This window comes from Medicago truncatula, chromosome 4, assembly GCF_003473485.1.
Source record: "Medicago truncatula cultivar Jemalong A17 chromosome 4, MtrunA17r5.0-ANR, whole genome shotgun sequence".
NCBI lineage: Eukaryota > Viridiplantae > Streptophyta > Magnoliopsida > Fabales > Fabaceae > Medicago > Medicago truncatula.
Genome location: NC_053045.1, coordinates 26362740 through 26389877, shown reverse-complemented (window position 1 = coordinate 26389877; position 27138 = coordinate 26362740). Strand labels below are relative to the sequence as shown.

Below are 27138 nucleotides of genomic sequence, written 5' to 3'. Positions count from 1 at the left end.
TCCTTGGAGCAGTCTTTAAAAAAAATTAAAAAAATATATTTTATAAAAAGTAAAATATTTTAATTTTTAATACATTGATTATGATTTTATATAAAATTACAATTTAAAAACTTTAAAAGATCTCATAAGTCCTAATTCAACTGGCGAAAATGTCAAAATTGTTAGATCGGATGTCATAATCGGGGTTTGAACGTGAATTTATGACAGCTTTGTCATCTCTCCTATCTACAAAAAAAAACCTTTAAAGAGTGTCTTCGGAACGTACGTCGGTCCCTTTCATTTATATATTCATATGAAATACTAGTATGCATCTATGACAAGTAAAATCATAGGAAAATTTTGCTCTAAGTTTTTAACACCTTTTATGACTTTTCTAGAAATGTTCCTTCCTTAATGCATACTATATATAATCATCTCTTTAAGACCTTAAGATTTATCAAGCCGCATTCTCTTACCAAAACAAGCATAATTCATTTTCATCTTTTCTTCTTCTTTTTCATTCTCTTCACCAAATAACACCTCATTTGTAGAAAAACTATAACATTTATTTTATACAATATTATGGCTGAAATTGAAATTCCTCCATATTTTGTATGTCCAATTTCATTTCAAATCATGGAAGAACCTGTGACAACAGTGACAGGAATAACATACGATAGAAAAAGCATTGAAAAATGGTTAATGAAAGCCAAAATTTGTGTATGTCCGGTAACAAATCAATCACTACCAAGAAGTTCAGAATATTTGACTCCAAATCACACACTTCAAAGGCTAATCAAAGCATGGATTTTATCAAATGAAGCCAAAGTGGTTGATAATCAAATTCAATCTCCAAAATCTCCTCTCAATAGAATCCATCTTCAAAAACTTGTCAAGAATCTTGAGCTTCCTAATTGTTTTCAAGCATCAATGGAGAAGATTCTTGAACTTGCTAAACAAAGTGACAGAAATAGAATATGCATGGTTGAAGTAGGTGTAACAAAGGCTATGGTTATGGTGATTAAAAAGAAATTCAAAGAAGGAAATACCAATGGTTTAGAAGAAGCTTTGAAAATTATTCGTCTTTTGTGGAATGAAGCAATGATCAACAACATGATGAAGCCTTTGGTTGGCAAAAACATGGATTTCATGAACTCGTTGACTTGGATTTTGAAAATTTACATTGATACTAACAATTTTGAGATGGTAAATGAAGTTATGCCATTACTAAAGTTGACAATTGATGTTGTGGACTCAAACCTTTTAGGAAATTTAAACATTGAATTCTTTGTAACAATGGTTAGAGTACTTAGAAAGAGAAGATTATTCTCCAAACAAGCTATTAAATCAGCTTTATATGTGCTTATAGAGACGTGCCCGTTGGGTAGAAACCGAACAAAGATCGTGGAAGCGGGTGGAATAACCGAACTCATTGAACTCGAGCTTGAAAAACCGGAGAAGAATGTGACTGAGCTTGTGTTCAATCTTTTGGCACATTTGTGTTCGTGCGCGGATGGAAGAGAACAATTTATGAGGCATGCAGCGGGCATAGCGATGATTTCGAAGAGGATTTTGAGGGTTTCAGCCGCAACCGATGACCTAGCGATTCAAGTACTTTCAGTGATTGCGAAGAATTCAACGTCGAAAGAGTTTGTTTTAGAGATGTTGCAAGTTGGAGCGGTTTCCAAGCTTTGCATGGTAATGCAAGCGGATTGTGCTTCTTATTTGAAAGAGAAAGCAAGAGACATACTTAGGTTACACTCCACTACTTGGAATAATTCTCCATGCATACAATTGTACTTGTTAACAAGGCACCAAAGGTGATCAAATATAAGTTATATAACTAACTATGTATATTGTGCAAAAACGTATCTACCATTTAATGTGTACATTCTATATAGATAGAAAACAAAAAAGCCTTCAATGTAAGAGTACTTAATCATTTTTAATTTGAATTGATAAATCAAATTGTACTTTGAAGAAAGGAAAGCTCTTTCTGTACCTATATATCTCTCAAAGTAGAAGTTCAAATATTGTACTAGGTATTTAAGTTTATCTACCGACATAAATTTTGTGAAACTCTTTAGGAAAACTTTTTAAAATAAAAATAAAAAATTAGGACATTTTTCATAAGCTTTTTCCAACTTATTTTTATATGTTCTCCAAGATGGCTTTTGAAAACATTTTATAACATGTACAAAAACAATTTAACTTTATTTTACCATTTGCCATAAAATAGCTCATGTAATCTTATACATAATCACTTATCATGGTAAGTGCTTGTGCTATAAGTATTGATTTTTTTTTTTTTTGAAGGATAAGTATTGAATTTTATGGATTAACCTTAATCAACAATTAAAATAATAAATTATTATATTAACTATTAATTTTAATTATAATATTGCATTGAATAAAATGATATATATATATATATATATATATATATATATATATATATATATATATATATATATATTGGCAAATTCTATGGTACACCCAAAGATATGAGTGTATTGGTACACCAAATCATTAAATTAATAGTTAAATATTAATATGATGTAATTAGAAACGGTTCGTGATGAGTTGATCGGTTCTCATAATACACATGTTGAGAGGTCGCTCTCCATATTTATAAATACCGACTATCCTATTAGGTCAGATAATTATTCAACATATTCTCAATTGCCATCCAAGATCAAGGTACACGTTAATAGTTAGTTTATATGTATCTAGTTCTTTAGAACAACAATAAGACTCTCCTACAAGACCAAAATTGTTAAGTCGTCACTTTCAACATCATTACAAATTAACATTTCAACACCTCCAACAAGAATGACTAGTTGCCAACGAAGGCTCCAATGTTTGCAACAATATGATCGTTTAAGATGCCTAAACTCTAGGTCCTATATTTTGATAAATATTTCCTCCATTTTGAAAATCATCTTGTTTTTTATGTTCGAGTTTCTTCGTTGTATGACATATTTTCTTTTTGCATAGTTAATCATCTTTTTTGCTTAAATAAAACTCGACATATCCCGTGAACTTAACTCAGTTGGTAGGGATATTGCATATTATATGTATGGGTGGAGGTTTGAAACCCGAACATTCCACTTCAGTTAAATTATGTAAGTTCTAGTCACTAGGTTACTTTGAACAAAAAAAACTAGACATAAAATTAGATATTGTTTGTTGTTTAAGTAGTTTCACATCATCGTTTAAGTAACAAATGTACCCGCTTGAATTGGATCGTATCAACATTACATGGTGCTTTTTATTTTATTTTATTTTTTTTAACTTTGATTATATGGCTCTTATTAATGTACCTTTATATCATATAGACCGTCAATATAAATTTTTAAATAAATCTAAATCAGTTTATACATTATTGAAGTAGATCAAAATTATTGTCTTAAACACTTTTATTATACGACATTAATCATCATGCACGTATCAAATAATTTTAGATTTATTTTAAAATTTATATAGATAATCTGTATTATATAAATTTTCAATCTAATGCTCAAATTTGATATATATTGAGTAAAATATTATTGAGCGGTGTAATATTAATATCGATGTAATTGAAACATACTCTTTATGAGCCCGTTTGAATTGACATATTTTTGAGCTTATGCAAAACAATTTATACAAATAAATAAGCTTTTATGTATTATTCATAAACTTGTGAAGGTAGTTTATGAAAAACAATTTATGAAGATACAATTTTTGTTATTGAAAACTTATGAATTAACATAAAAGCTTATTTATTTTCATGAGCTATTTTTCATAAGTTTATAAATAAGTCAATTCAAAGAGACCCTATATAAGCCGATCTAATTCTAGTATTTTTTTTTATTTCCGGAAGTTTATCAACAATAAAGTTTATGTGAGAATGTTTAAAAATATGTGATGGCGGAGGAGAAAAACTCCTCACGAAAGGAAAAAAGAATTGGACAAATTTAAATATATCTACCGGTCACTATTATAAACAAAAATAAATATATTAGATTTATTCATTAAATGATGTATATGATTTATAATAAAGATCATATACATCATTAATTGAATGAATCTAAAATATAAATTTTTTACTAATACATTTTAGTTTGTAAACATTCATTGAACACTTATTTTTTTCCTTCGGTTTATTTCACTCCCACTCTCTTTCAATCATATGGTCAAAATATTTATCATTTTTACTCTCTTTATTTCTTTCTCTCTCAATATTAGGCATATCAACAAAACCCGTGCCCATGAGTATCCACCCAAACCAACCCCGATTTGACAGGTTTTCCCCTATTTGATTGGGTTTGAGTATAAGTTCGGGTTTTTTCCAATTTCATAATACGGATACGGGACGGGTAACGAGGATATATGTACTCATCCCGAACCCATACCTAAACCCTACCCGAATGTAGAAAGGTCATGTTTTTGTTTTTGTTGAGGGAATTGATAATGATATGTCATGTTATTTGGTTTGATAACTATCTTGATATAAAAACTTTCATTGATAGTTAAAGGAGCAACTGAATTATTTGGTAAGGAAAAGTTAAAATAAGCGCAAATTATTAGATAATGCATTACAATATTGCCATTGAAGCTTAAAAAAACTCTTTTTAATAAATAAAAAATTGATTCACCGCGAGGACGCGGATGGGGCTGGAATACCCAAACATATTGGGGACGAGGATGAGAATCAATTTCTCATCCCCGTTAGGTATGATAGGGTAACATGTAAATATATGGGAGTCGGAATGGAGGAGGTAAAACCCGTCCCCATCCCCCATTGTCATGCCTACTCAATATATATAGATAATGTATGAGTGTCCAAATAACATTTTTCTTGACATATTAACGACGATATTTGAAAAGAATCACCTTTAATTTTAATCAAAGCAAGTTTATTAAGACGGAAAGAATATCATTACTTTAGTTCATAATCATACTACATACACTTTTCATAAATTGCAAACGAGGCTAAATCCAAAAGGGAAAAAGTTTACACATATATAAATTTGAATGCTTTTTATAAAGTGAAATGAACGCACTTGTGCTGCGTAAACTAATAAAGTTAGTTATATAACACGTGCTTTAATATGAAAAAACACGTGCTTTATTTTCTCGTGTGTCTCTTTACCCAACTATCTTCATTATCGCACTATAGCAATTCTCATGGAAATTTCATACTCTTCAAAACATGAGAATTTCATGTGTCAAAATTAAGTATAATTAATAGGCAAATTCGATTTCTTCAAAATTGTTATCGAATAGAATTTGTGTTATGGAGCTTCATTAGTACAACTTACATGCTTATAAAAAAAAGTGCAAGTTAGATAAGAGTTGTAGGGACATTTGTTAGGTAGGAGTGAAGTTTCAACCCCATGATTTTTCACTTTACAACATTTAATACGTGAGTTTTGTCATTAGATTTTTTTAATGTGTGTGAGTTTCGTCATTATATTCTTTAAAATTGAAAAATTAATATATGTTTTTAATAAAACACAAAAATAAATTTTGTATTGGACACCTTTTTTTAATACACGGGTTAGTATTTTTTTTTCCTATAAAATAGGTCATTTTCGGTTTATCCTCTAAGAAATTTTCGGTTTGGAATTCGTCCTTCTAATTTTTTTGTTTTATTTTGGACCTTTATGACAAATTTCGTCCCCTGTAATTTGAGAAAATTTCAGGTTATCTGTGATTTGAGAAAATTTTGGTTCGCTCCATCTAGTAATTTGAGCGAATTTCGGTTTACCCTGCTAGATCATCGATTTTGTACAGTCAGATGGTCTAGGGGGTATTCCGGAAAAAAATAATTTTCAATGACGAATTTCAAAACGAAAATTTCTTATGGAGGTAAATCGAAAATGACCTATTTTACAGAGAAAAACACTGTTAACCCTTAAAATAATTATTATGCCTCCAAGACTGCTCCTCTCACCCCATATTTTTTCCATAGTCATAAGGACACCTTTCTTGCTTTTAACTAAAGAGGAATGTTAGCAACACTTATGATTTAACACTTTCTCTAACACACTTTTTTATTAGATGAAATCAATGTATGTCCCACCACTGTGTGTGTTTAATTTTTAAAGTATGTATTTACAATGATTTAAACCAATAAAAAAGTGAATATTAAATAAAGTATTCAAAAGAGAGTGTTGCTAACATTACTCAGAAAAGTCACAAATACGAGAGTGTTATTCTATCACAAATACTAGCAATACATCATTAATCATCTGTTTTGTTTCAGCAAGTACGCTAATAGACTCAATGACAACTTTGTAAGGGTTTGTGACTTTTGGGAGATGATAATGGAATCAATTTAGAAAATAATAAACTATATAATTGAACTATTTAACCATAACAGAGATTAACACCAGTAAACCAATGTAACATTACAATGTATGGAAGGGAAAAATTCTAAAAGTAAGATAGAGCTTAGCACAAGACTAAGAAGAAGAAGGAATCATTCTGAAGAATGCCAAGGGAGGAATAGAGAGGTTCATCAAATTCTTCACCCCTTTGCCAATCCTTTCATTTGCCTCTTATAGCATGTACAGTAATATTTTTCTGTTAGCTCTTTCTCTCCTCAACTCCTTCATTTGTGGATCAGATGTCGAGTGTCTCTTAAACTCTCAATCTTGGTCATTCTCAGCCGTTGAGATCATAACATTACTCCCACCATTAAAATCAACCTTCTCCTCAAGGTTGAAGCCAGGACAATACAATGATGTTGGAAATTGTAACACCCTAAATCCTTAAAGCAACAAAACACATAAATAATACAACTATTCAAAAAGTTTAGATGCTACATCTTCAATTAATCCAAAACATGTATAAATAATTTTTCACAACTCACAACGGAATAATATCATAACATCTCATCGACAAATAATAAAAAAAAAACTCCTGAGTAGCCATATCATATGTATCATAATACTTCACCAAATAAAATATCCAATCTCAACATACTGAGTGATAGTCTCATCAAACATAAAATAAATGATAAAATACCGACATCCTAATCAGAGCCCTAAACTAAGACTCCAAAGAAAAGAGACGAGGCAGCTTCAAAGCTAGTCCTCAAGCATACTCACAAGCAAGGTCAAAACAACTAATCCTGCAAGCCGTCTATCCATTCATGCAAATAGGCCGACGGTCAACCAAACGACCACTGGAGGTTAGATAATATTCCACAAATAATATATAATCAACTTGAAAGCAAAATCGTATATTCGTATTCAATGATCAACTAAACACTTAATTAAATCATGCACAATGAAATTCCACATCAACATTATTCATCAAGCTTACAAGCATAATCAAGCAACGTATACAAGTTCACCTTTTTCAAGTATTCACAATATTTACCAAGTCTCACAAATGCATATAAACACCAATTCACATAGTCAAGTATGACACGACTCACCAATTATAAAGTGCATGCAATGTTCTATACTCTTCTAAATGCATATAGTACCAATAGAATTCTGGAGATAATTTTACCGTTTTTAATTCTCACCCACGTAAGAGTACACCTCCAGTTACGTATTTCACCAACGCAATGTAAAATTACACCTCCATTTACATTCATCATAAGACTCAACATGACTATGAATGCATGGACTTCAAGTAAGACTCGACAATGCACCTAACATCAACTATATATTCACCAAAGCAATGTAAAAGTACACCTCCAATTACATTCTTCATAATTCAACACCTTATGCATTATCAAGTTTTACATCCACACAATCAACAAGTCTTAATTCAACAAGAGTCATCATCAAATCATCAAATTAAATTCAACAAAGGAATCATTATCATAATCATCATCAACAACTATCACCTTAAGGAAACAATATCGTTTTAAAATCACGTTTTGCATAAAAGACGGACAATTAACCACATCATAACATTTATCAAATTAAACACCCAATCATCATTGATTCATTCTTATTCTATCTTATCATCATGAATACAAAACCATTTACAACTTATCCGACCATAAAACATTACTTTGACAAATTTCATCTATTTTCACTAAAACTATAATTTTCCAACTAATTCATCGAAAACAAGTCATTCACGTTCAAACACCTTAACAAAGCATATCCACATATCACATATGATCACAATAGCTCATACATATTCACATCATAACTCAAATCCGATTATTTAGAAAAATTCCCTAAGTTCGTCTCATTTCCTCATTTTTCAAAAGTAATGCATTTTCAATGTAAAACCAAGTTCTAAGCCTACATACTCCTTGCATAATCATTCTAGACTCATAGTTACAGTAAACAAATCACAACCCTATCATTTTACATGAGAAAAACGAGTTTCGGAAAATTATGCGTTCATGAACGTTTTCAAATAAATTCCAATTCGATTCATCAAAACCATATTAATCCATTCCAATTTATGTTCCAGTAGGTTTATTAGTGAAAACAGTAATCAAACTCACGTGCCCGTCTTTCTGCACTTTTTATTGCGATAACGTTTGAAAATTATTAACTATGTTGTTTTTATGAAATTTTGTTGCTTTAAGTTATAAAAAACCAAACTAATTATGATTATTTATTTCAATGACACCAACAATATAACAATAAAATGAATACAATGTAAATTCTTGTTTTTAATGACATCAACAACGATCTTTATTATAGAAAAAATTGTTCAAGGGTATAATTGAAATAATGAAAAAGTAATTATAAATATACTCATCTAATTTGTTACACTTTTTGAAATGATAAAGGAAAAAAAACAGGCATATATATATATATATATAATCATATTGTGTTTGTTACATATTTTTCAATAATTTTTTTTTTAATAAGGCAAGAGCAAATGACATAAAAGAAAAGAGTGGCACCCATCTCTAATCTTCTGTCAAATGCTCATAAATATATTATTAAGAAAAGGAAAAAATACATAATAAAAAACTGGGGGGACATAAACCTAACTAGTTTATCCATAAAATGGAGGTCTACCCAAACATGTGATATTAAAATTTAAAAACAACACAAATGAATTATAACAGCCTCTTAAGTAGAGGTCTAGACTGCGGTGAATGGACCAACCGTTAACACGGAGCAGATCCACGTACCATCCTTTCCCTGCAAAGCACAACAAGATAAACACTCTTTTTTTCCCCAAAGTACAGACCAAATAAGACCCTCATTTCGACGTTGGGAGGAATACTTAAAACTTAAGACCAGAATCGCAACCACCATCGAGAAGCATCTGGATCAACACAACAGTGCGGCCCTTATCAGACCTTGAAGAACGACGACAACCTTGAGGATGACGACGACGGTAGGTTGGGAATCCGAGCTGAAGCTTAATCATCAGAGAGGAAAACGTCTAATCTGACACGTCTACTCAAATTAATCAGAGACAAGCATGAGCTTATCTTTTTGAGGGATGGTGTCTGAATCGGCCGCCAACAAGGACAAGATTCATGTACCAAAAGCCCATGCGACAAATCACAACAAGTATTTTCAGCCCTTTCGAGCCCAACAGACCCCGCACACCGCGAACCACATCTGAGGTAAAGCACACTAGCAAGGGTTTTGAAGTAGAACCATAACTACACAGTCCAAAACTTATGTTCTCCACCACAGTGAAGAACACAAATCCCATCTCCAGCTTTTGAGTGTTGACCCAAACGAAGGAGATATGAACATCCATAAGCAAGAAGAGACCAACCACCACCGTTAAGGAGGCAGAGGTTGTTTTAATAACCATGAACCAAAACTCCAGACCCTTTGACCTTCCTGCAACCACCGCAAGAGATGCTGCGTCAGACTTCTCTGGGTTGAAAATAAAAGACATAGCAGTGAAGCAAACCACCAAAGGTGCCGGCAACATGAAAGGAAACCACCCAAAACATGTTCAGAAATCTACCACAAAGGGGTTTGGTGGTGACGCAGCTGGGACCGTGAGGTTGTTCGCATCACCAGCTACCTTGGTTACATGACGGCGATACGGCAGCAAAAGGGTTTAGATTTAGGGACAAAATTGTTGGGGCAACGGTCACTGGAAAGAAATTTGAATTGAGAAGAATTGCAAAAAAGAAGTAGAAGAAGGGTGAACCTTGGAATCGCAGAAGAAAGACTTCACGATTTCAATTTCCAAGATTTCCCTTGTTTGCCTATATAAATTATAGGAGAAAACTTAGGTACAATTCCTTAGGTGCTTTTTGTATGGTTCTTAATTAAATTCACCATGATTTCCTCAAATCCATAATTTTCTCAAAGTTTGTTATATCCAAAAAATATATATTTTTAGTTAAGAACCATACGAAAAGCACCTAAGGAATTGTACCTAAGTTTTCTCATAAATTATAAAGCAACAAAACTCACTCAACCTACAAAGCTTATCTACAACGTTCAACGTTATAGGCTTTAATTTATTCTTATCTATTTGTTACATATGTTATTTGTATTCAAAATTAAAGACATTCTTGGAAAAGAGAAAAAGTTAGTCCAAAAAATACGTTATTTTCTTTATCTATACGATATATAAAGAAAACAACCCCTTTCAGCTTGTTTGGGATGACTTTTTCTTTCCAAAAATGCTCTTAATTTTCAATACAAATAACACATTTAACAACTCTAGATAAAAATAACTTTAAATATTAAAAAAAAGTAACAAACACGATATGAATATATGTCTATTTTATTTTCCTTTATCATTTAAAAAATGTAACAAATTAGATAAGTATATTTATATTGTTAGTGTCATTAAACAAAATTTGATTATTTTTTTTTTGTTATATTTTTAGTGTCATTGAAATAGACAATGATGGTTAGTTTGATTTGTTATAACCTAAAAGCAATAAACATTCATATTTTTAGTTTTAATCAAAATCAAAATTTTATATGTTATTTGTATTTAACATTGAGGGCATTTTTGTAAAGAAAAAAAGTCCACGAAACAAAGAACAAGGGTTGGGAGAGATGACGCGAGTTACGAATCGGATGACAAAGAATTCCCGATGTTTGTGAAGAGTGAAGAGACGGCTACAAAGAACCGGGGGGGGGGGGGGGGGGGGGGGGGGTCTAGAGTTGGGAGGGACGTCAGCAATGGACGAGGGCGATCAGAAGTTGGTGGTGCCGGAATGGGGCGATCCGAGGTTTGGACAATGGGATGGAAACATGTGGATCTCCTTTGAACAACCATGCGATGAAGACGACTTTGATGTGATCGATTACCTTGAAAAGTTCAAGAAGGACACTGGTGCTGGTGCCCATGACATTGACATTTACGAAACCCTCAAACCTCCAGAATATGCTTACCGTTCTCAAAGAAATCGCACCTGGTCTCTCTCTCTCTCATTGTTTATTTTTTAGCGATTTTACCTTTTAGTTCATTTTGCGATGATGCTGCATGTTTTAAACCCTAAAACTAATAATAATGTCAATATCACTATTATTAACACTAAGTAACAACATGATTTGATTACCGAATGTATATATGTTAAAGCAAGCATGCATTTCTTTTGATTAACCTAACCATGTAATTGTTACCCATTTAAATTTTCCATACTGGTGTTTCAGTTAAATGACTGTTGTTGTCTGTTCTTTACTTTGCAGTTTTAGTTTTGCTTTTCTGTTTTTTCTATTTGTATGTTTGATTTCACCAGGGGTCGACCACCTTTAAAATAAATATGCTAATTTTACATAAACATCTGTTTTTTGAAAGAAATTTTTTCATACACACATGTCATTAACATATAGCACAAATTAAATTCAAATTTAACCTGTAAGTTAAACTCTTATATCAAACTAGAGTTTTGTTGACGTATCGACTTATAGTCCTTAATTATCATTCTCTTTCTTCATGCGGAAGAAATAATTTTGTCTCTCAACTATGGGTTTCCTTAACTGCTTTAGTAAAGCGTTAAATACAATCTTTCGGAGTTTTATGTTTAATTGATTGTCAGTCCCAAACGATTATATAAGATGAGTATATAGAATGGAAAAAAAAAAAAAAAAAATTCCTACTAATCAAACAATATTGTCTGCGGTGTTTAGCCTTGCTCCATTAATTACGTGGGTTGTATGTTTGTTTTTCCTCATTGAGGGGGTGTGTGACGCTCCACATTCAGCTGACAACTTTTCTTTTTGTGGCATAATTTGTTGACAAAGTCCAATGTACGCAACCCCCTTAAGACATGCTTCCTTGCATATCTATTTGTGGTTAATGATGCTATAAATAATTGAGTATGGGTTGAATGCCTCATGTCCAGTTCTACAAAGTTTTGACTAAGTATGCTTTTTGGATCTCCAAAGCTCTTGTATTTGGATTTCTATAGTCTATTTTGAAAAAGAACATCCACCAAACTTGTTATTGGGTTGCAATAAAAATCGTTTTTTTTTTTTTAAATAATTTAGTTTGCTTGCATACAACTATAAAAAATAAATTTTTTTATTACCAAATTAGTTCATTCTTTTGAACCAAGTTTTCTCTCTCCTCTTAAAAAAATCTTTTTTTTATGATTGACCTAACCAGTCCATGGTATTGATTCTAACACTCTCATTTGTTCCTGCAGATTTAATAGAAAGTAATGTTAACGGGCCAACCTGACGGCAAGACAAGTACCCAATCACAAATCGCTTTGTCCCGTAAAATTTGGAAATATTTACTTTGTATCCCTACAATACTACTTCTACCCCCACAGTTTGTCTAAAATCCAAGTTGTCCATTATACTATTAGAAAATAAATATTTTATAAAAGTAAACATTTTATAAAAATAAAAATTTCAGCTAAGTCTCTCACCTCCACAATCCTACAAAATTAACGTTATATACCATTATTTTTATTAAAAATTTTGGATTTTATTTTATGGCTTAATTGTATGTTTGATCCCTTATGTTTATTTTAGTTTTCAAGTTGATCCTTCATGTTTTAAAAGTTTCAAGTTGGTCCCTTGCGTTTTAAAAGTTTCAAGTTGGTCCAAAACGTTACTCACGTTGAAATAAGTTAGTCTCTTCTGTCACTTAAATTTAAAGATTCGGGTTGTCAATTTTAAAACATTTTTAATTTTTGTTTTTGTTTTATTCAACTCAGTATCATGTCGCGGAAGAGACTAACTTATTCCAACGTGAGTAACGTTTTGAACCAACTTGAAATTTTTAAAATGTAAGGGACCAACTTGAAACTTTTAAAACATAAGGGACCAACTTAAAAATTAAAATAAACATAAGGGATCATTAAGCTTTATTTTATGTATTAAGAATGTCAATCTTAAAATTGATGAAACAGCTACCAATTTTTTTTTTTGATGAAACATGTATAGTACCAGCAATTTTAATATTCAAATTTTCGGTATATACAATCAATTATGGCAAGTTTAAAATCAAATTTCTAGGCATACACCTGCAAACTATTATGAATATTAGGGTTAGGGTGTGTTTGCTATGCTAAAATGTAAATATTAATCAAAACAACATAAGATAAGAATAATGTTTTTGTTTAGTTTGAAGCTAAATAAGTAAAATATCTCCATTGTAGATGCTACTAAAATGTATATAGATTAAAGTTGATGATTTAGACATTTTAGATTGTTGTTATTGGATTACATTTGTTGTTATTGGATTACATTTGAAACCAAAAGACAAATGAATTCTGCTATTTATTCAATAAAAATCACTCGCGCTCAGCTGAACTTCCAAAAATACTCATGCGTAAGTTAATTCACGTACCACTGGCCTGTACCCAAGATAATTCACGAAAGTTGATCGGTTGGTTAGAGCTCAAGAACACATGTTTTTTGGACGGTGGTCAGCTTTTCAACCTTCAAGCTACACGTTTTTTACAACTTCTACACGTTTTTTTTTACTACATTTATGGTAGTTATAACCTATGTTATCATTCCCACCTATATATACTCCTCCAAACTTCCTCATTTTCTCACATCATTTCACATTTTTTCCTCCTCACTCTCTCCCCCTATAAATCTCCTTCTTTTCCTTCTTTTTTTAGTCTTTATTTTGGTGTAAAAAGAGGTCAATCGAAGGGTAAAAATATGTCGATCGACATGGGGTAAAAAGAGATCAACCATTGGGGTAAACTAAATCTGCTTCTTTCTACCTCTAAAACTTTTTACCATGGGTAAAAAGAATCTTCTTGAGGTATAAAAAGAACCAGATTTAGACTTACACCAAGGGTTGATGTCATTTTACCCCAAAAAGATCGGTCTCTTTTTACCCCATGATTGGTCTCTTTTTACTTCATGATTGGTCTCTTTTTACCCCAAAGAAGTAGATTTAGTAAATTCGAATAAAATGTACCAATTATTGTAATTGTATCAATGATATTAATAAAATGAGATGTTTTATGAATTATTTTTGTTCCATTGTTTTTATTTGTATTTGCATTTATTTTATGATTATTTTTGTTCATTTTTATTCTTTTTATTTATGTATTATTTTTGTTCCATTCTTTTTATTTATTTTGGAAATTTTTTTTTGAAAAAAGAATAATTAAACTCAGTGTAAATTCGAATAAAAATTGCGTATTAAATAAATTCAAAAAAAGTTGCGTATTAAAAAATTACGAAAAAAGAATAATTAAACTCATCGTGAATTCGAATAAAGATTGCATATTTGAATAAATTCAAATAAAAGTTACATTACATTACATACATAAAGTTCCTAAATATGTATTATGCAAAATCAACTATATATGTTATCACATCAAATTCCCTCATATAAGACGAGTCATCACATAAAGAATGAGGTGCATTCCGTGACACTCATCTTATATGAAGGAATTCAATATCATATCTTATATAGTTGATTCTGCTAGAACCTTCCAACTACAACAATTATCTTACCTCTGAAATTAGGTAAATTCAAACTTGCTAAACAACAACTCTCAAATATTCACCCGGAAGTTTTATTGTTCCATTCAAAAGATTAAATTTTTGTTAGCTTGGTTTAAAGATGATAATCAAGTGTCAAAAGAATGAGGTGCATTCCTTGAGACTGCAATACCTTCATCTAAACCAAGCTAACAATAATTTAATCTTTTGAAAGGAAAAATAGAACTGTCGGGTGAATGTTTGGAAACTGCCGTTTAACAAGTTTGAATTACCCCATTTCAGAGTAAGACAATTGTTGTAGTTGGAAGGTGCATTCCCTACCTAATCACGATCTTCTGGCAGAATCAAATTGTTGATAATATATTCAGTTGATCTCAGCAACGTTACACGCATATCGATCCACTGAAACATGGTGTGCTCCCAAAACATGCTCCTCACGTTATCGTCGTTCATTAATTCCACCGAACTGAATGATATTCTTCCATCGTCGAGCGTTGGACGTTTATACCGAACGTATTCCACCCTTCTTGTGTCTCCGGGGTTGACTCCTTGGTTGAATTCATTCAGTTGATCCTTGATACCTCTTAACGTGACACCAAGGTGCCGAATCTTCAATCTCTGAGGTTCTCCACCGTTGAATTGTGCATGAATGTCGAACATATCGGCCATTGTTTCAAATCTACACAATAAGAAATTTAAAACATTCAATGAAAAACTCAATCAAACATTTCGTCAAACACTTGGAGTGAAAAATATAAATAAACCCTAAAACTCATAACTACAACATAAAAATGCAAACATGTAAACAATTAAGCAATATAAGTCATTTACATGTAACATTGGAAAAAAAATCAAAATTTAAACAAACCTTAAATCTAAAAAAATTCTCTAAAACTTAAAACTACAACATAAACATGCAAACATCTAAACATTTAATAACACAGGTCATTTTCATGTAAACATTGTCTGATTTCTTGCCAAAAAAACCAAAATTTAAACAAACCCTAAATCTAAAAAATTTCTAATTTAAGAGAAAAAATCTAACATATAAACATAAAAGGTTAATGGTGTTTGATTATGAAAACTTACTTGTTAATGGAGTGTGGTTTGATTTGAACTTGAAGAAATTTTGAATTTGGGTAATTTGAGAGAAATTTTTGAGATTTTAGATGGGAAATGAGGAAATGAAGTTCTATCCGTCTTTAAAACATCACGTAGCGTGAGTTATGTCACGCCACGCTGCACTAACTCACGCTGCATGACTTAAGTTGCGCAGATTTTAACACTTACGTTAGTTAAGTAATATAGAGGTATTTTCGATAGTTTAGTAGGACACAAGTAATATGTGTTGGGAGAAGAGCAGAATTCAAGACAAATATTGAATCAATTTCGGTACGGTTGTGTTTAATGTTTTAGATACTTTTTTTCAGACTTAATTATTTCACAGATAAACTTTAATAATAGGAACAATATTTTGTATTTTCCTCTCATAAAACAATATTTTCATTTTTGCTACTAAACACTCGACGAAAAGGATATAAATAAAACCCCTTTAAGAAAAACACACCATGTATACCATCATCTAATGAGAAATTTCATTCAAAATATTAGTAAAAACTAATTAAACACAAAATATGCAATACTATAAATTATTTTAAATAATATAACGCTCTTCAACCGGACCAAAATCTTGTGTTCTACCCCACTTGCTATGAATTGTATGTACTCTAAGTACTATGGACCAAGTTATAAATTTATATGCTAGTTGTAAGAATAAGGCATACATATATTGTAACACCCAAAAGTTTAACATGCAACGGATATATACATACGTCCACTCATTTATCTTAAAAAATTAGTTTGACTGAGAAACACGAGTAAATTACTTAAATGCCCCTCGACAGTTAACTGTCGAAGTTTACTGCCGAGAGACATTTGAATAATTTACTCGTGTTTCTCAGCCAAACCAAATGTGTCAACAACAATTTTCTTTATCTTATACTACAGCTTGCTACATGTGAAGCAAATGGAGTGATATATAATTTGTATATATGTTGAGTGCTCTATTAGATAGTGACTAATCACACTTACGTACGGCAATTTTTGCATTTCCCAATCTTTATCCAAAAAGGAGGTCGACATTAGGAATGAATACTCTCACAAACCTTTTTATTAATGTCTTTTCTTATTGGGGTAAAAAACATATGCTTCAGAACCTTGTAATTGAATTAAAAAGAACAAAATTAGTGGCTATAGCAAAATGTTATCCATATGGGCTGCGTGTATTATCCATCGAATAAGGTACGAAAATTCTTATAGTTATATGGTACGTACATTTCTAACGATAAGGATTGAACCAAAGTGTAGCTCTATTGGTTGAACCAAGAATCAAAAGAGCTGGGAGTTAGGTAACTTAACTGAGCTAAAAATTATAGAAGTTGAAGGACCAAGGTTTGTAAAGAAGAAAAATTTAACATAGATAATGTAGTAACATTTGTCTATTCGAAAAGAAAAAAAAATAATTAAGGAGATAAAGGTTAATCAAAGAGAGAAATACTAGCATGTAGCAACATAACTGGCCTTGGGCTAAGGCTTAGGCTTAGGGTGCAACCGTCTCAGGCCCACGTTTGTAGGGGACAAAAAAAAAATTGTACTCAACTTCTTACAGAACATTGTACTCTCGTGATGTACCAAACAATTGAGTTTAAGATGGTCAACAAACTCAATCAAATGAATAATTATTCATTTGAACATGATTCCGATTTCTACGGGGATAATTTTTGGCCAAACTTTACTTATCTCTTAGCTGAATTTTAGATTACTAGAGCCTTTCTCCTGTAAATTGGAGAAATAACACCAAAACAATAAAAAGTAAATCCACATGCACGCTCGTTGTCTTCTCTTTTATTGAGAGATTGAAATAAATTGTTAATTCTTTTGTTAGTTTTGCAAATCGTTTTGTTAAATTTGTCAAACTTGCAGAATGTTGTCCGTATGTTGCAATTGCTTATAAAGTTTTACTGATAGTGCATGTGACCGTAGCGCCAACTGAAAGAAGTTTGTTAAAATGAAGTTGATTAAAATTTACTTGAAATCATCAATGTCAAAAGAGAGAATGATGAGTTTGACAAATTTGTCAATTGAGAAGGATATGTTGGTTTCACATCCAGTTTTTTTGGTACAACAACTAAACAGTTGTGCATTAATCCCGTAAAAAGAATTGGAGGCATGTATTTGTGTTGAGAAAGTGACTCAAAATTGAAGAAATTGGAGTTATGGTTTTGTCAACATCGGTGGCCGAATTGGAGAGCACGGTGGCCGAATTTGACCTGTTTTATTTTGGGCTTCTGTTTCGTAAATTTTCGGTGGCCAAATTTGACAGTAGAAAATAAAACAGACACATATTTTCGGGCCTAGATTTGTTCCAGTTTTTTTAGGATTCTTTTACTATAAATATAGAATTTGTATCAGTGTAAACAATGAGATAGAGAGGCTGAAACAAGGGTTTAGAAAGGCAACAACAAAACTAGGGTTTGTATAGAGTTTGTCACTTGGCAACAAACACTAGGGTTTGAGGGTTGATTAACCTTCGGGAACACTATTAGGATTGAGTCTCTTAGTTATAGGAAGAGATTGAGACTTTTGGTAGAATTAGGCGGGAGATTTATTCTTGTAACCCATTGATATCTCTTTTGTAAGTTACCCATCATTATAGTGAAACAGAGAGTTGCTCTCTCCCTCAGACTAGGTCAATTTGGATTGAACTGGGTAAACAAATTTCGTGTTTTTTTTTTTTTTTTTTTTCTCTCGCTATTTTCTACTTTTGTCTTGTGATTATAACTTCCATACACTTTGTTTTGGTTGCTTGACTATCACTTGCTCCACACATCAAGTTTATTATTGGTGTGATTTTTTCATCGAATTCACAACAATTTGGTCCCATCGTGGGGCAAGGGTCAAAGGATAATCAAGTACCATGGGTTCAAAGTGGGATATTGAGAAGTTTACCGGAGATAACGATTTTGGGTTATGGAAGGTAAAGATGGAAGCGATGTTAATACAACAAAGTTGTGAGAAAGCTTTGAAGGGTGAAGGTGCGTTACCGGCCACCATGTCACAAGTGGAGAAGACCGAGATGGTGGACAAGGTCAGGAGTGCCATTGTCTTTGCCATTTTGTTTATCTACCAAAAAAAAAATGCATTAGACAGGAGTTAAAAAAATATATAATGAGATTTATAAGTGAGCCCAACACTTGGCCTTGACAAAAAGAAAAAATTGAGGCGCCTATAGTGTTGTTTGTGTATTGTAACATTTAGATAATATGTGGTTTTAATTTATGTTTGAAATTGTTTATGTAAATTTTGAAATTGTTTCAAATTCTTCCATTAGATATGTGCTTATAATTTGTTTAAAGTCACATTGCAAGCAATTTGTCGTCAATTTGTCAAAATAATGTGTTAACTTATGAACAATAACTTAGTTTATGTGCTAACTGAGTTTATATTTTATAATCTGAACCTGAATTTTACCTTCAGATTATATAATCCAAACTATAAAAACTTATGAAATGCAATTGGTCTTTGAAACTGGTATGTGGGGGTTTGACAGCTTTGAAATTATATAAATTGTATTGATATTATTTTTTTTGATTTATTTTAATTTTTGAATCGTGTTGAAACAAGATTTGGAGGAATCTGGGCAATTTTCAGTTGTTTTCTAAATTTGTAGGGTATTTATATTATATAATCCAAAAAAATGGTAAAAATGGTTTAGATTATATAATACAGATGGAGGTAAAATGGGGAATTCATAAGGCACACGAGAAGCTAGTAGGATGAGAAATGAAATCCTATTTGACTATCGATACTCATCCATGCATAGCTTATTCTGCTTGGCCACTATAAGTGAAGCCACGTTGATCTCCGATAAAATTTTCGTAATTTGTCCATAATTTAGTGGAATTTCTCTTTAATCTTCTAAGCTTGCTCTCACGCATCAGAAAATTACTTTATACCCCAACTACAATTAAGTGGCATTCACTACTGAACTAAATGTTAAAGAGCGAACGACAGTTAACTATCGTTGGTAGTATTGAAGATCATTTTGGATACATGAGAGCAATTTCTTAATTTAGTTGATAAAGATTCAATTATATGGTAGTGGACTTATACTTCCTTAAAGCCCATAACACTTCTTAGAAAGTTTCATGCGACCTAAAATGACAATTGGTTAAGGGTTTTACTCTTTCCACCCTATTGGTTTCTCACGCGTCCTATTTTTTTTTTCCGGAATACCATTTGCTCGAATTTGCAATCCAAACTCGTTCATAGGGAGTTTCAGATTATACAATTCGTACATTTGTTTTGCACAAGATTATCAATTAGATGACATATATTACTAAGATGATATAATTGGAAATGACGAAAAATAAAATAAATGTAAAGAGACACAAAGACAAACATGATATCAATTCTCATTTTATTAATTTATCAATACTTTCATAGTACATTTACATCAACATGAATCTTATTGCAAGAAATTATTAAACACCTAATGATAAATCTGTGCTGCAAGAAGATAGAGGAGGGGAGGGTAGGGTAAGATATGTTCCTCACCCATCCTAAGAAGGGAGATAAGGGCAAAACGAAATCTACTGGGAGAAGGATACTCTGATGAGCAACCTTACACCAAGACAAATTGTGTCAATTTGTAGAGTGGGACATTGTCCTTTGACCATTCATACAATCCCTAAAACATTAGAGTAACATTTTTATATGAAAGACCAACAATGAAACATTGTAGAAGTAAATTAAAAAAAGAGAAGGACATAATGTGAGATGGAATATAAATTTGTGAAGAATGAGAACATATTTATAAGGGTAAATTAAAACATAGAGTCTAACGAAGTCAATGGAAAGTTAAAAATTCATGGTAAATGCATGAAGACATGTGTTGAATCGGCCAACCTTGTTGACCAAGCCACCGTCCACATCCTAAATTGGTTTGGATTATATAATCTGAAACATCTCTAGAATTTCTTGGATTATATAATCCGAACTGATCTAAGACTATGCTAAAACTTAAACTTTGTAGGGTGAAGGACATTTCAAGTTTTATAATCTAAACCTGTAAAGTACATGAATTTTTATGTGTTCCACATTGCACCAATAGTTTTTGTGATCCACGAATCAAATAAACTTGTATAAATTGGTGAGCTTGGTTCATTTTCTGTAAAAGACAACAAATAACCATGGACACTTATCATGTAGATCTAAACCCCAAGATGTAGTTTTGTAGTTGTCATGTTGTCCTGCCAATAGAAATATGTCTGTTGGCAGGACAACATGATCAAGTTCAAAACAACATCTTAGATAACCTTCCCTTTCATCGCCACTCATCTTATAATTTCAGTTGTTTTATTGTAACATTTATTGTTTTCTATCGTTTTACATTTTATCGTTTTCATGAATTCTAAATCCTGTAAAACCCTCTAAAAACTCTAGTATTAACACATTCTAGAATGATTCAGATTACATAATTTGAATCCTTCTCTAAAGATTTCATATTATATAATCTGAACCATCCCATAATATGGAGGATGGCGTTACAAGCAATGTTTAGACAGTTTGTGGTGTGTTTAACGCTATTTTGGTGAGTTTAGATATTGTAAACTTTTCCTTTGACTATAATTATAGTCTAGGAACGTATTATTTCTATAAATAGACTTGTATCCTTCAACATTTTATTAATTCTTCACTTTTCATTTGTTCTAAAATTGCCTTTCTTACTTTTCCAATAAGAGAGGTTCATGTTATCATGGTCATTGATGACCATTGATACAATACGATCCCTGAAATTAATTTGCAGTTTTTGTGGGGATCGTTCGGTGGTCTATAAAGATCTTCAATATAAATTTATACATCAATTTTGCATTTCAGTAAATATTGAATTGTATAATTCGAAAATCCTTATATCTGAGTTTAGATTATATAATCCAAACAAAATGTATTTTAGAACCAAAAAAATAGGATTAAAAAAAACTGCTGGATATATAAAGTAAAATCCTTAGGTTAATGGCCTCTCCTTGCCCATTAGCATGTGCATATATACTATATGGAGAATGCGTGAACTTTATATTGTCATAAGAATTATAAACCATCCATAGAATATGAAAAATTTAGGGAGTTTCACTTCCACGAAAATTTTGAGACGGTAAAAACACTACATTTTAGTTAATACAATTTTGGTCTTAACTTTGATTCTTCAAGCTTTTTCCGTTTCGTTTTGATTCATGGGTGTGTTTGTTTTAAGTTATATTCAGAGATTTCCGAGAATAAAACGATATAAATATACATATCTATGTTTGTTACAAGTTTACAAAATTTTATTTCTAGGTATAAAATGTTCCTAGGAATAGAAAATTTTTCCTAAAGAAAAGGGTGGGAATAAAGTTCTCATTAAGATGGGAATAAATCCATGTGTAATTACCTATTATAATCTCTATTTTTATGGTTCCTAGAAATATTATAATGTTAATTAAGGGTGTGTTTGTTTCAAGTTTACCAAATTTATTCTTAGGAATAACATTCCTTGGAATATAAAGATGGAAATTTTATTCTCAGGAATTTAGGAAAAATATGTTTGGTTAGCTTTATAATATTCCTAGGAACCATAAAAATAGGGATTATAATAGGTAAACTATTTATGAATTTATTCTCATCTCCATGGGAACTTTATTCTCACCCTTTTCCTTGGAAATTTTTTTTATTCCCAGGAACATTTTATACCAAGGAATAAATTTTAGTAAACTTGTAACAAACATAGGCATATACATTTCTATAATTTTATTCTCGGGAATCAACAATTATAACTTGAAACAAACACACCCTAAACATCTTTTTTTCTAAATACCTTGGAATACATTCCCATCTTTATATTTCAAGGAATGTTATTCCTAAGAATAAATTTGGCAAACTTAAAACAAACACACCCTTAGAGTACATAAGCTAAACAAATCGATCCTTTAGCTTACAAACATAGATAATTTGGTCTCTTAAGTTAGAAATGTTGGATACTTTAATCCCTTAAGTTAGATCGTTAGACACTAACACAAAGGGTCAATGTGTCTTATATTTGTAACTTAAGGAATTAAGTGTCCCATAAACCCATTTGGGTTGGTTTAGTGGTATTGACTTGGGATTTGGGAATATACTCCTCATCAATGTCTCAGGTTCGATTATCTAAGGTGTCAATTTAAGTGGGTTAGTTTAGCTTCTTAAAAAAAAAAAAAGTGTCTCATATTTTTTAAGGAACAAAATGAATTAAAACAACTTTCGAAAATAATGTGTTAAACGTTTGTAATTTAAACGGCTAAAATAAAACAAAAAAATATAAGGGATGAATTGTAAAACTTAAAAATAATTTAAGGGATTAAAAGTACAATAATTTAGACTTATTTTTATTGTATTAAAAAAATGTATTCTTCGTATCTAATTTTCATTTTCTACATCATAATTTTTCACTACGAGAATATTCAATATTCTTGTTGACAAATTAAAAATAACATAAATTTCAAATTAACAAACAATTTAGTTAAACAAAAACAATAAAAACTGAAAATATTTTCACAAAGCAAACAATACCTTAATTATCCTAGTATTTTTCCAAGCCATGGTATGAAAATAAACATGAATTGTGTCTCTTTTTTTTTGTTGAAGAAAACATGAATTGTGTCTTTGTCAACAAAAAAAAAACATGAATTGTGTGGTTCACGCTCTAGTATTTTTTTTAATAATAATTATAAGTTAGAATTTTACATGGATATATATGTAAGGGAATACTCCAAAAATATTCTAGCATATTAATTTCCTTTTCTTTGTTTCTGTACCACCATAATGCATCATCCAATCAATGAGATAATGGGAGAAGATCTTGTTTGTGATGGGAATAATGTTGCGTTAAAGAGACCTTTATCACAGAAAGCAACATTTGTTGGCAACGAATATCTTCCCTTTTCTTTCATCCCTCCACTTTTTTTCCTCTCTCAGTCAGTCATACATTACCTTCTCTCTCTTTGTTTGAATAATTTAATTAGCTTCCCAAAAAGAATTTGGAATGTGATGATGACATATATGTGTTTAAATCTCTTTCGGTATAAAGTCACAAAATTCTGATAAATACGAATTTGAAGTCTCTTGAATGACAACAGTTTAAATTAAGACTTATTGTCAATTTTAGCTGCTCAAAATAGATCTAATCAAGGTTCTCAAAATCAGAATTTTACTTCAGGTAGTAATGGAATTGAAAAATCGTAAATAATAAAATTGCAATCAAAATCGATATAGCATAGCAAAATTATAAATAATAAAATCGCAATCAAAATCGAAGATTCTACCAAAACAAAAATAATGTTAAATATATGTTATAAATTGTATATAGTCATGAATGACTCAAATTCAAAGTCCACAAAATAAATATACATAATTCAAAGGACGATGGATTGAAGGAAAGAGCCAATCTAATTAGGTTTAGTTCATTTTGAACTAGATGAACTGGAGTTCTCTGTTCTCTCTCCTGTGAAACATCAAACCACCACAAACATCCAACACAAACCGCCACCCACCTCCTCCTCCTCCTCCAAATCCAAACCCTTACCTCACAGTGTAGACAATTATAGTGGTGGTGCGACGAGATCTCTAACCTCCTCATCACCATCTCCAATATGTTGACGCCATTGTTTTCGTTTGTCTTAGTTTTGGTTCGGAGCTTCCTCCCTTGCTACCGTATTCTCGCCTCCACCATGCTTGGTGGTTCGTAAGGTTTGGTGGCTTGAAGATCCGTTGTATCTTGGTGTTCATGGGTTTATGCACTGGATCTAATCTCATGGTGGATGTGGTTCTTGTTTGCGGTAGTCTTTTTGGTTTGTGACTCCTGGTTCGTGGAAACTTTGTTGCCACTTTGTCGCCGGTCGCGTGTTTTGCCCGCCGGTTGGGTTTTGCGCAATTGGTTGTCGGCGTCTTCGATCGTTTGTTTTGAGCTTTTATTATTTTGTTTGTTCAGATGATGTTTTTGTGTTTATTTTGTTGTTCGATACGAGATTGGGTGATTTAGACTTGTACTCCACTTTTGCAGTGGTTACGTGTTAGTGACTCAAAAACCCGAAAGGGTCTGGTTCTACAACCCGAAAGGGTCTGGTTACTAACGTATTGAACTCATCCATCGATCTGAGTTCTTACATGTTTGTTTTGAATTGTGTTTGGTGACATGACTTCTTTGTCTCTCTGATGTTTCCAGATTTGTTGAGATCTGCAGATTTCAAGTCGTCTTGTCTGCTACACATTGATACTTTATACTCGAAAGAGCTTTATGCTTGCTGCTTTGTTCAGGGAGTTGTTGTCACTAGGAGTTTGATATTGTGTTGGCGGTCGATCCATTCGTCGAAATTAAACCTTAATTGTTCTTTTCATATGTTCACTTGTCATATTTCTTGTAATTAGGTTTCGCACCCGTACGCGGGTTCGTTGGGTTGCGCCTGTTATTAGTGCATTCTTTGTTAGGATAGATTAAGGCTGATCACTAGATTTTATTTATCACATATCGCTACTCCTGGGTCAGGTCTAATGTCCATCCAATCTTTGTGTCTCGTTTTTTTTATCTATTATAATCTTCGTTTTGTCTAAATAGCAGTTTAATGATGAAGGGAGGGAGTTTGGATTGTGTGTAGTTCTCGGAAAATCCTGTTGAGAAGAAGCCGTCAAGAGAACAATACTAGTAATTGCCTCTCTTAAATTATCATTTGCCTATTTACCTACAAAATGGTGACACTAACACTACGTAAGGAATTTGTGATACTAAGATGAGGCAATAATACCTTGGACCATATGATCGTTATATGTTTTCAATCAGTTATCTCATAAAGCTTCAGAATTCCAGATTCAAAAAATTCAAGTTGCAGCTATGATTGTTAATTATTCTTGTCCTTAGACATCTCGTCCTTTTCCATGTTTGATCATCATTGATGATACACGTACCACATATAGGAGAGTTATCACAAACTTTTGTCCAATAAAAGTAAAAGATAAATGATTTCAATTAATTGTTAAGGTGGTAGTATAATTTTCTTTCACGAAATAAAGCTGCCCAGTATAAATCTTTTTCATCTTGTAGAGCATGAAAAATTGTTGGACTATAAATTATCTATAAAATTAAAAAAAAAAAAAACAATAAACTTGACATTAATTTTCAATAACATAAACATGGATACTAAAAAAAATAAAAAATTATAAACTTCAACATATATTTGTAACATTTCCGTTAGTCAACTTCTTCAACCGGTTGTCAAAAAGAAAGTCAAATTGATATCGCAATCTCAGAGGATAAGTATATGGTGGGATTTGAAACACGTAAAAACAACTTGATTGTAATGAGAAATATGTCAATATGGACACTTATCGATCAATATATTTTGATGGGTTTTTTTTTGGTTACAAAGGCTAAAGAGCAAGGAAACAAACGATAAAAAACATGAAGAAAAAAGAGAACTATAGTCTCAAATAAAAAGTTCCATCAGCATCAGACTAAAGGAGGGGTAAGAGCTCCGTAGGTGGAAAATCATGATGCATGAACTCATAGTTAGACGAGGCACCAAGCTTGACCATAAAATCCGCACATTGGTTTCTCTCCCTAAGGGTGTGGCTAATAGTTGCTTGAGTCTGCTCCATCAACTCTTTTATGTCTTGAATCAAAACAGCATAAGCATGAAACTTCAAGAGGGGGCCGGTGATGATGTTGATACATAATAATGAATTAGAATAGCAAAAAAGATCAACAATACCCTTCTCGTTGGCTAGCGAGAGGCCCTGATAGATGACATAGAGCTCAGCATAAAGAATGACAGAAGAATCATGGATATATCCGGAAAACCCATACAAGTAAAAGCCTGCATCATTTCTAAGAATTCCTCCATAACCAGTTCTAGTGGGGGAGCCAAGACAACTCCCATCAACATTAAGAATGACGTTAGGATGGTTGTTATGATTCCACTTGACAAATTTATCTTCCATAGTGATTTTAGAAGACGAAGGTTAAGAAGACTTAAAAGTGTCAACCATACCTTGAATGTTGGAGGAAAGATGATTTATAGTCCAATTTTCGTTGCCTAAACACATCATGTTTCTATTCCTCCACGCCCACCAAATTGTAGCTGCAAAAATGAACGTCAGAGGGCCCACAAAATTGGTCTTAAGCCAATTATGAGTTACAGAATTTGTGAAAAAATCAGGCTGATTAAAACCGAGGCGTTGCCACATGATTCTAGAATGG

General features: G+C 31.8%; 2 protein-coding genes across 2 annotated transcripts; one reads left to right on the top strand and one right to left on the bottom strand.

The window, feature by feature from the left end:
* The first annotated feature begins 379 nt into the window (after nucleotides 1-379).
* On the top strand, nucleotides 380-1984 carry LOC25492197 (E3 ubiquitin-protein ligase PUB24). Its single transcript, XM_013600275.3, has one exon. It carries the CDS (start codon nucleotides 562-564, stop codon nucleotides 1801-1803), a length of 1242 nt encoding a protein of 413 aa, XP_013455729.1. The 5' UTR covers nucleotides 380-561; the 3' UTR covers nucleotides 1804-1984.
* A 24409-nt stretch (nucleotides 1985-26393) lies between these two features.
* On the bottom strand, nucleotides 26394-26879 carry LOC112420840 (uncharacterized). Its single transcript, XM_024780555.1, has one exon. It carries the CDS (start codon nucleotides 26877-26879, stop codon nucleotides 26394-26396), a length of 486 nt encoding a protein of 161 aa, XP_024636323.1.
* Between the last annotated feature and the right edge of the window lie 259 nt (nucleotides 26880-27138).

Coding starts and splice junctions, on each gene's coding strand:
- LOC25492197 (XM_013600275.3), top strand. CDS start 562: ATGGCTGAAATTGAAATTCCTCCATATTTTGTATGTCCAATTTCATTT.
- LOC112420840 (XM_024780555.1), bottom strand. CDS start 26,879: ATGGAAGATAAATTTGTCAAGTGGAATCATAACAACCATCCTAACGTC.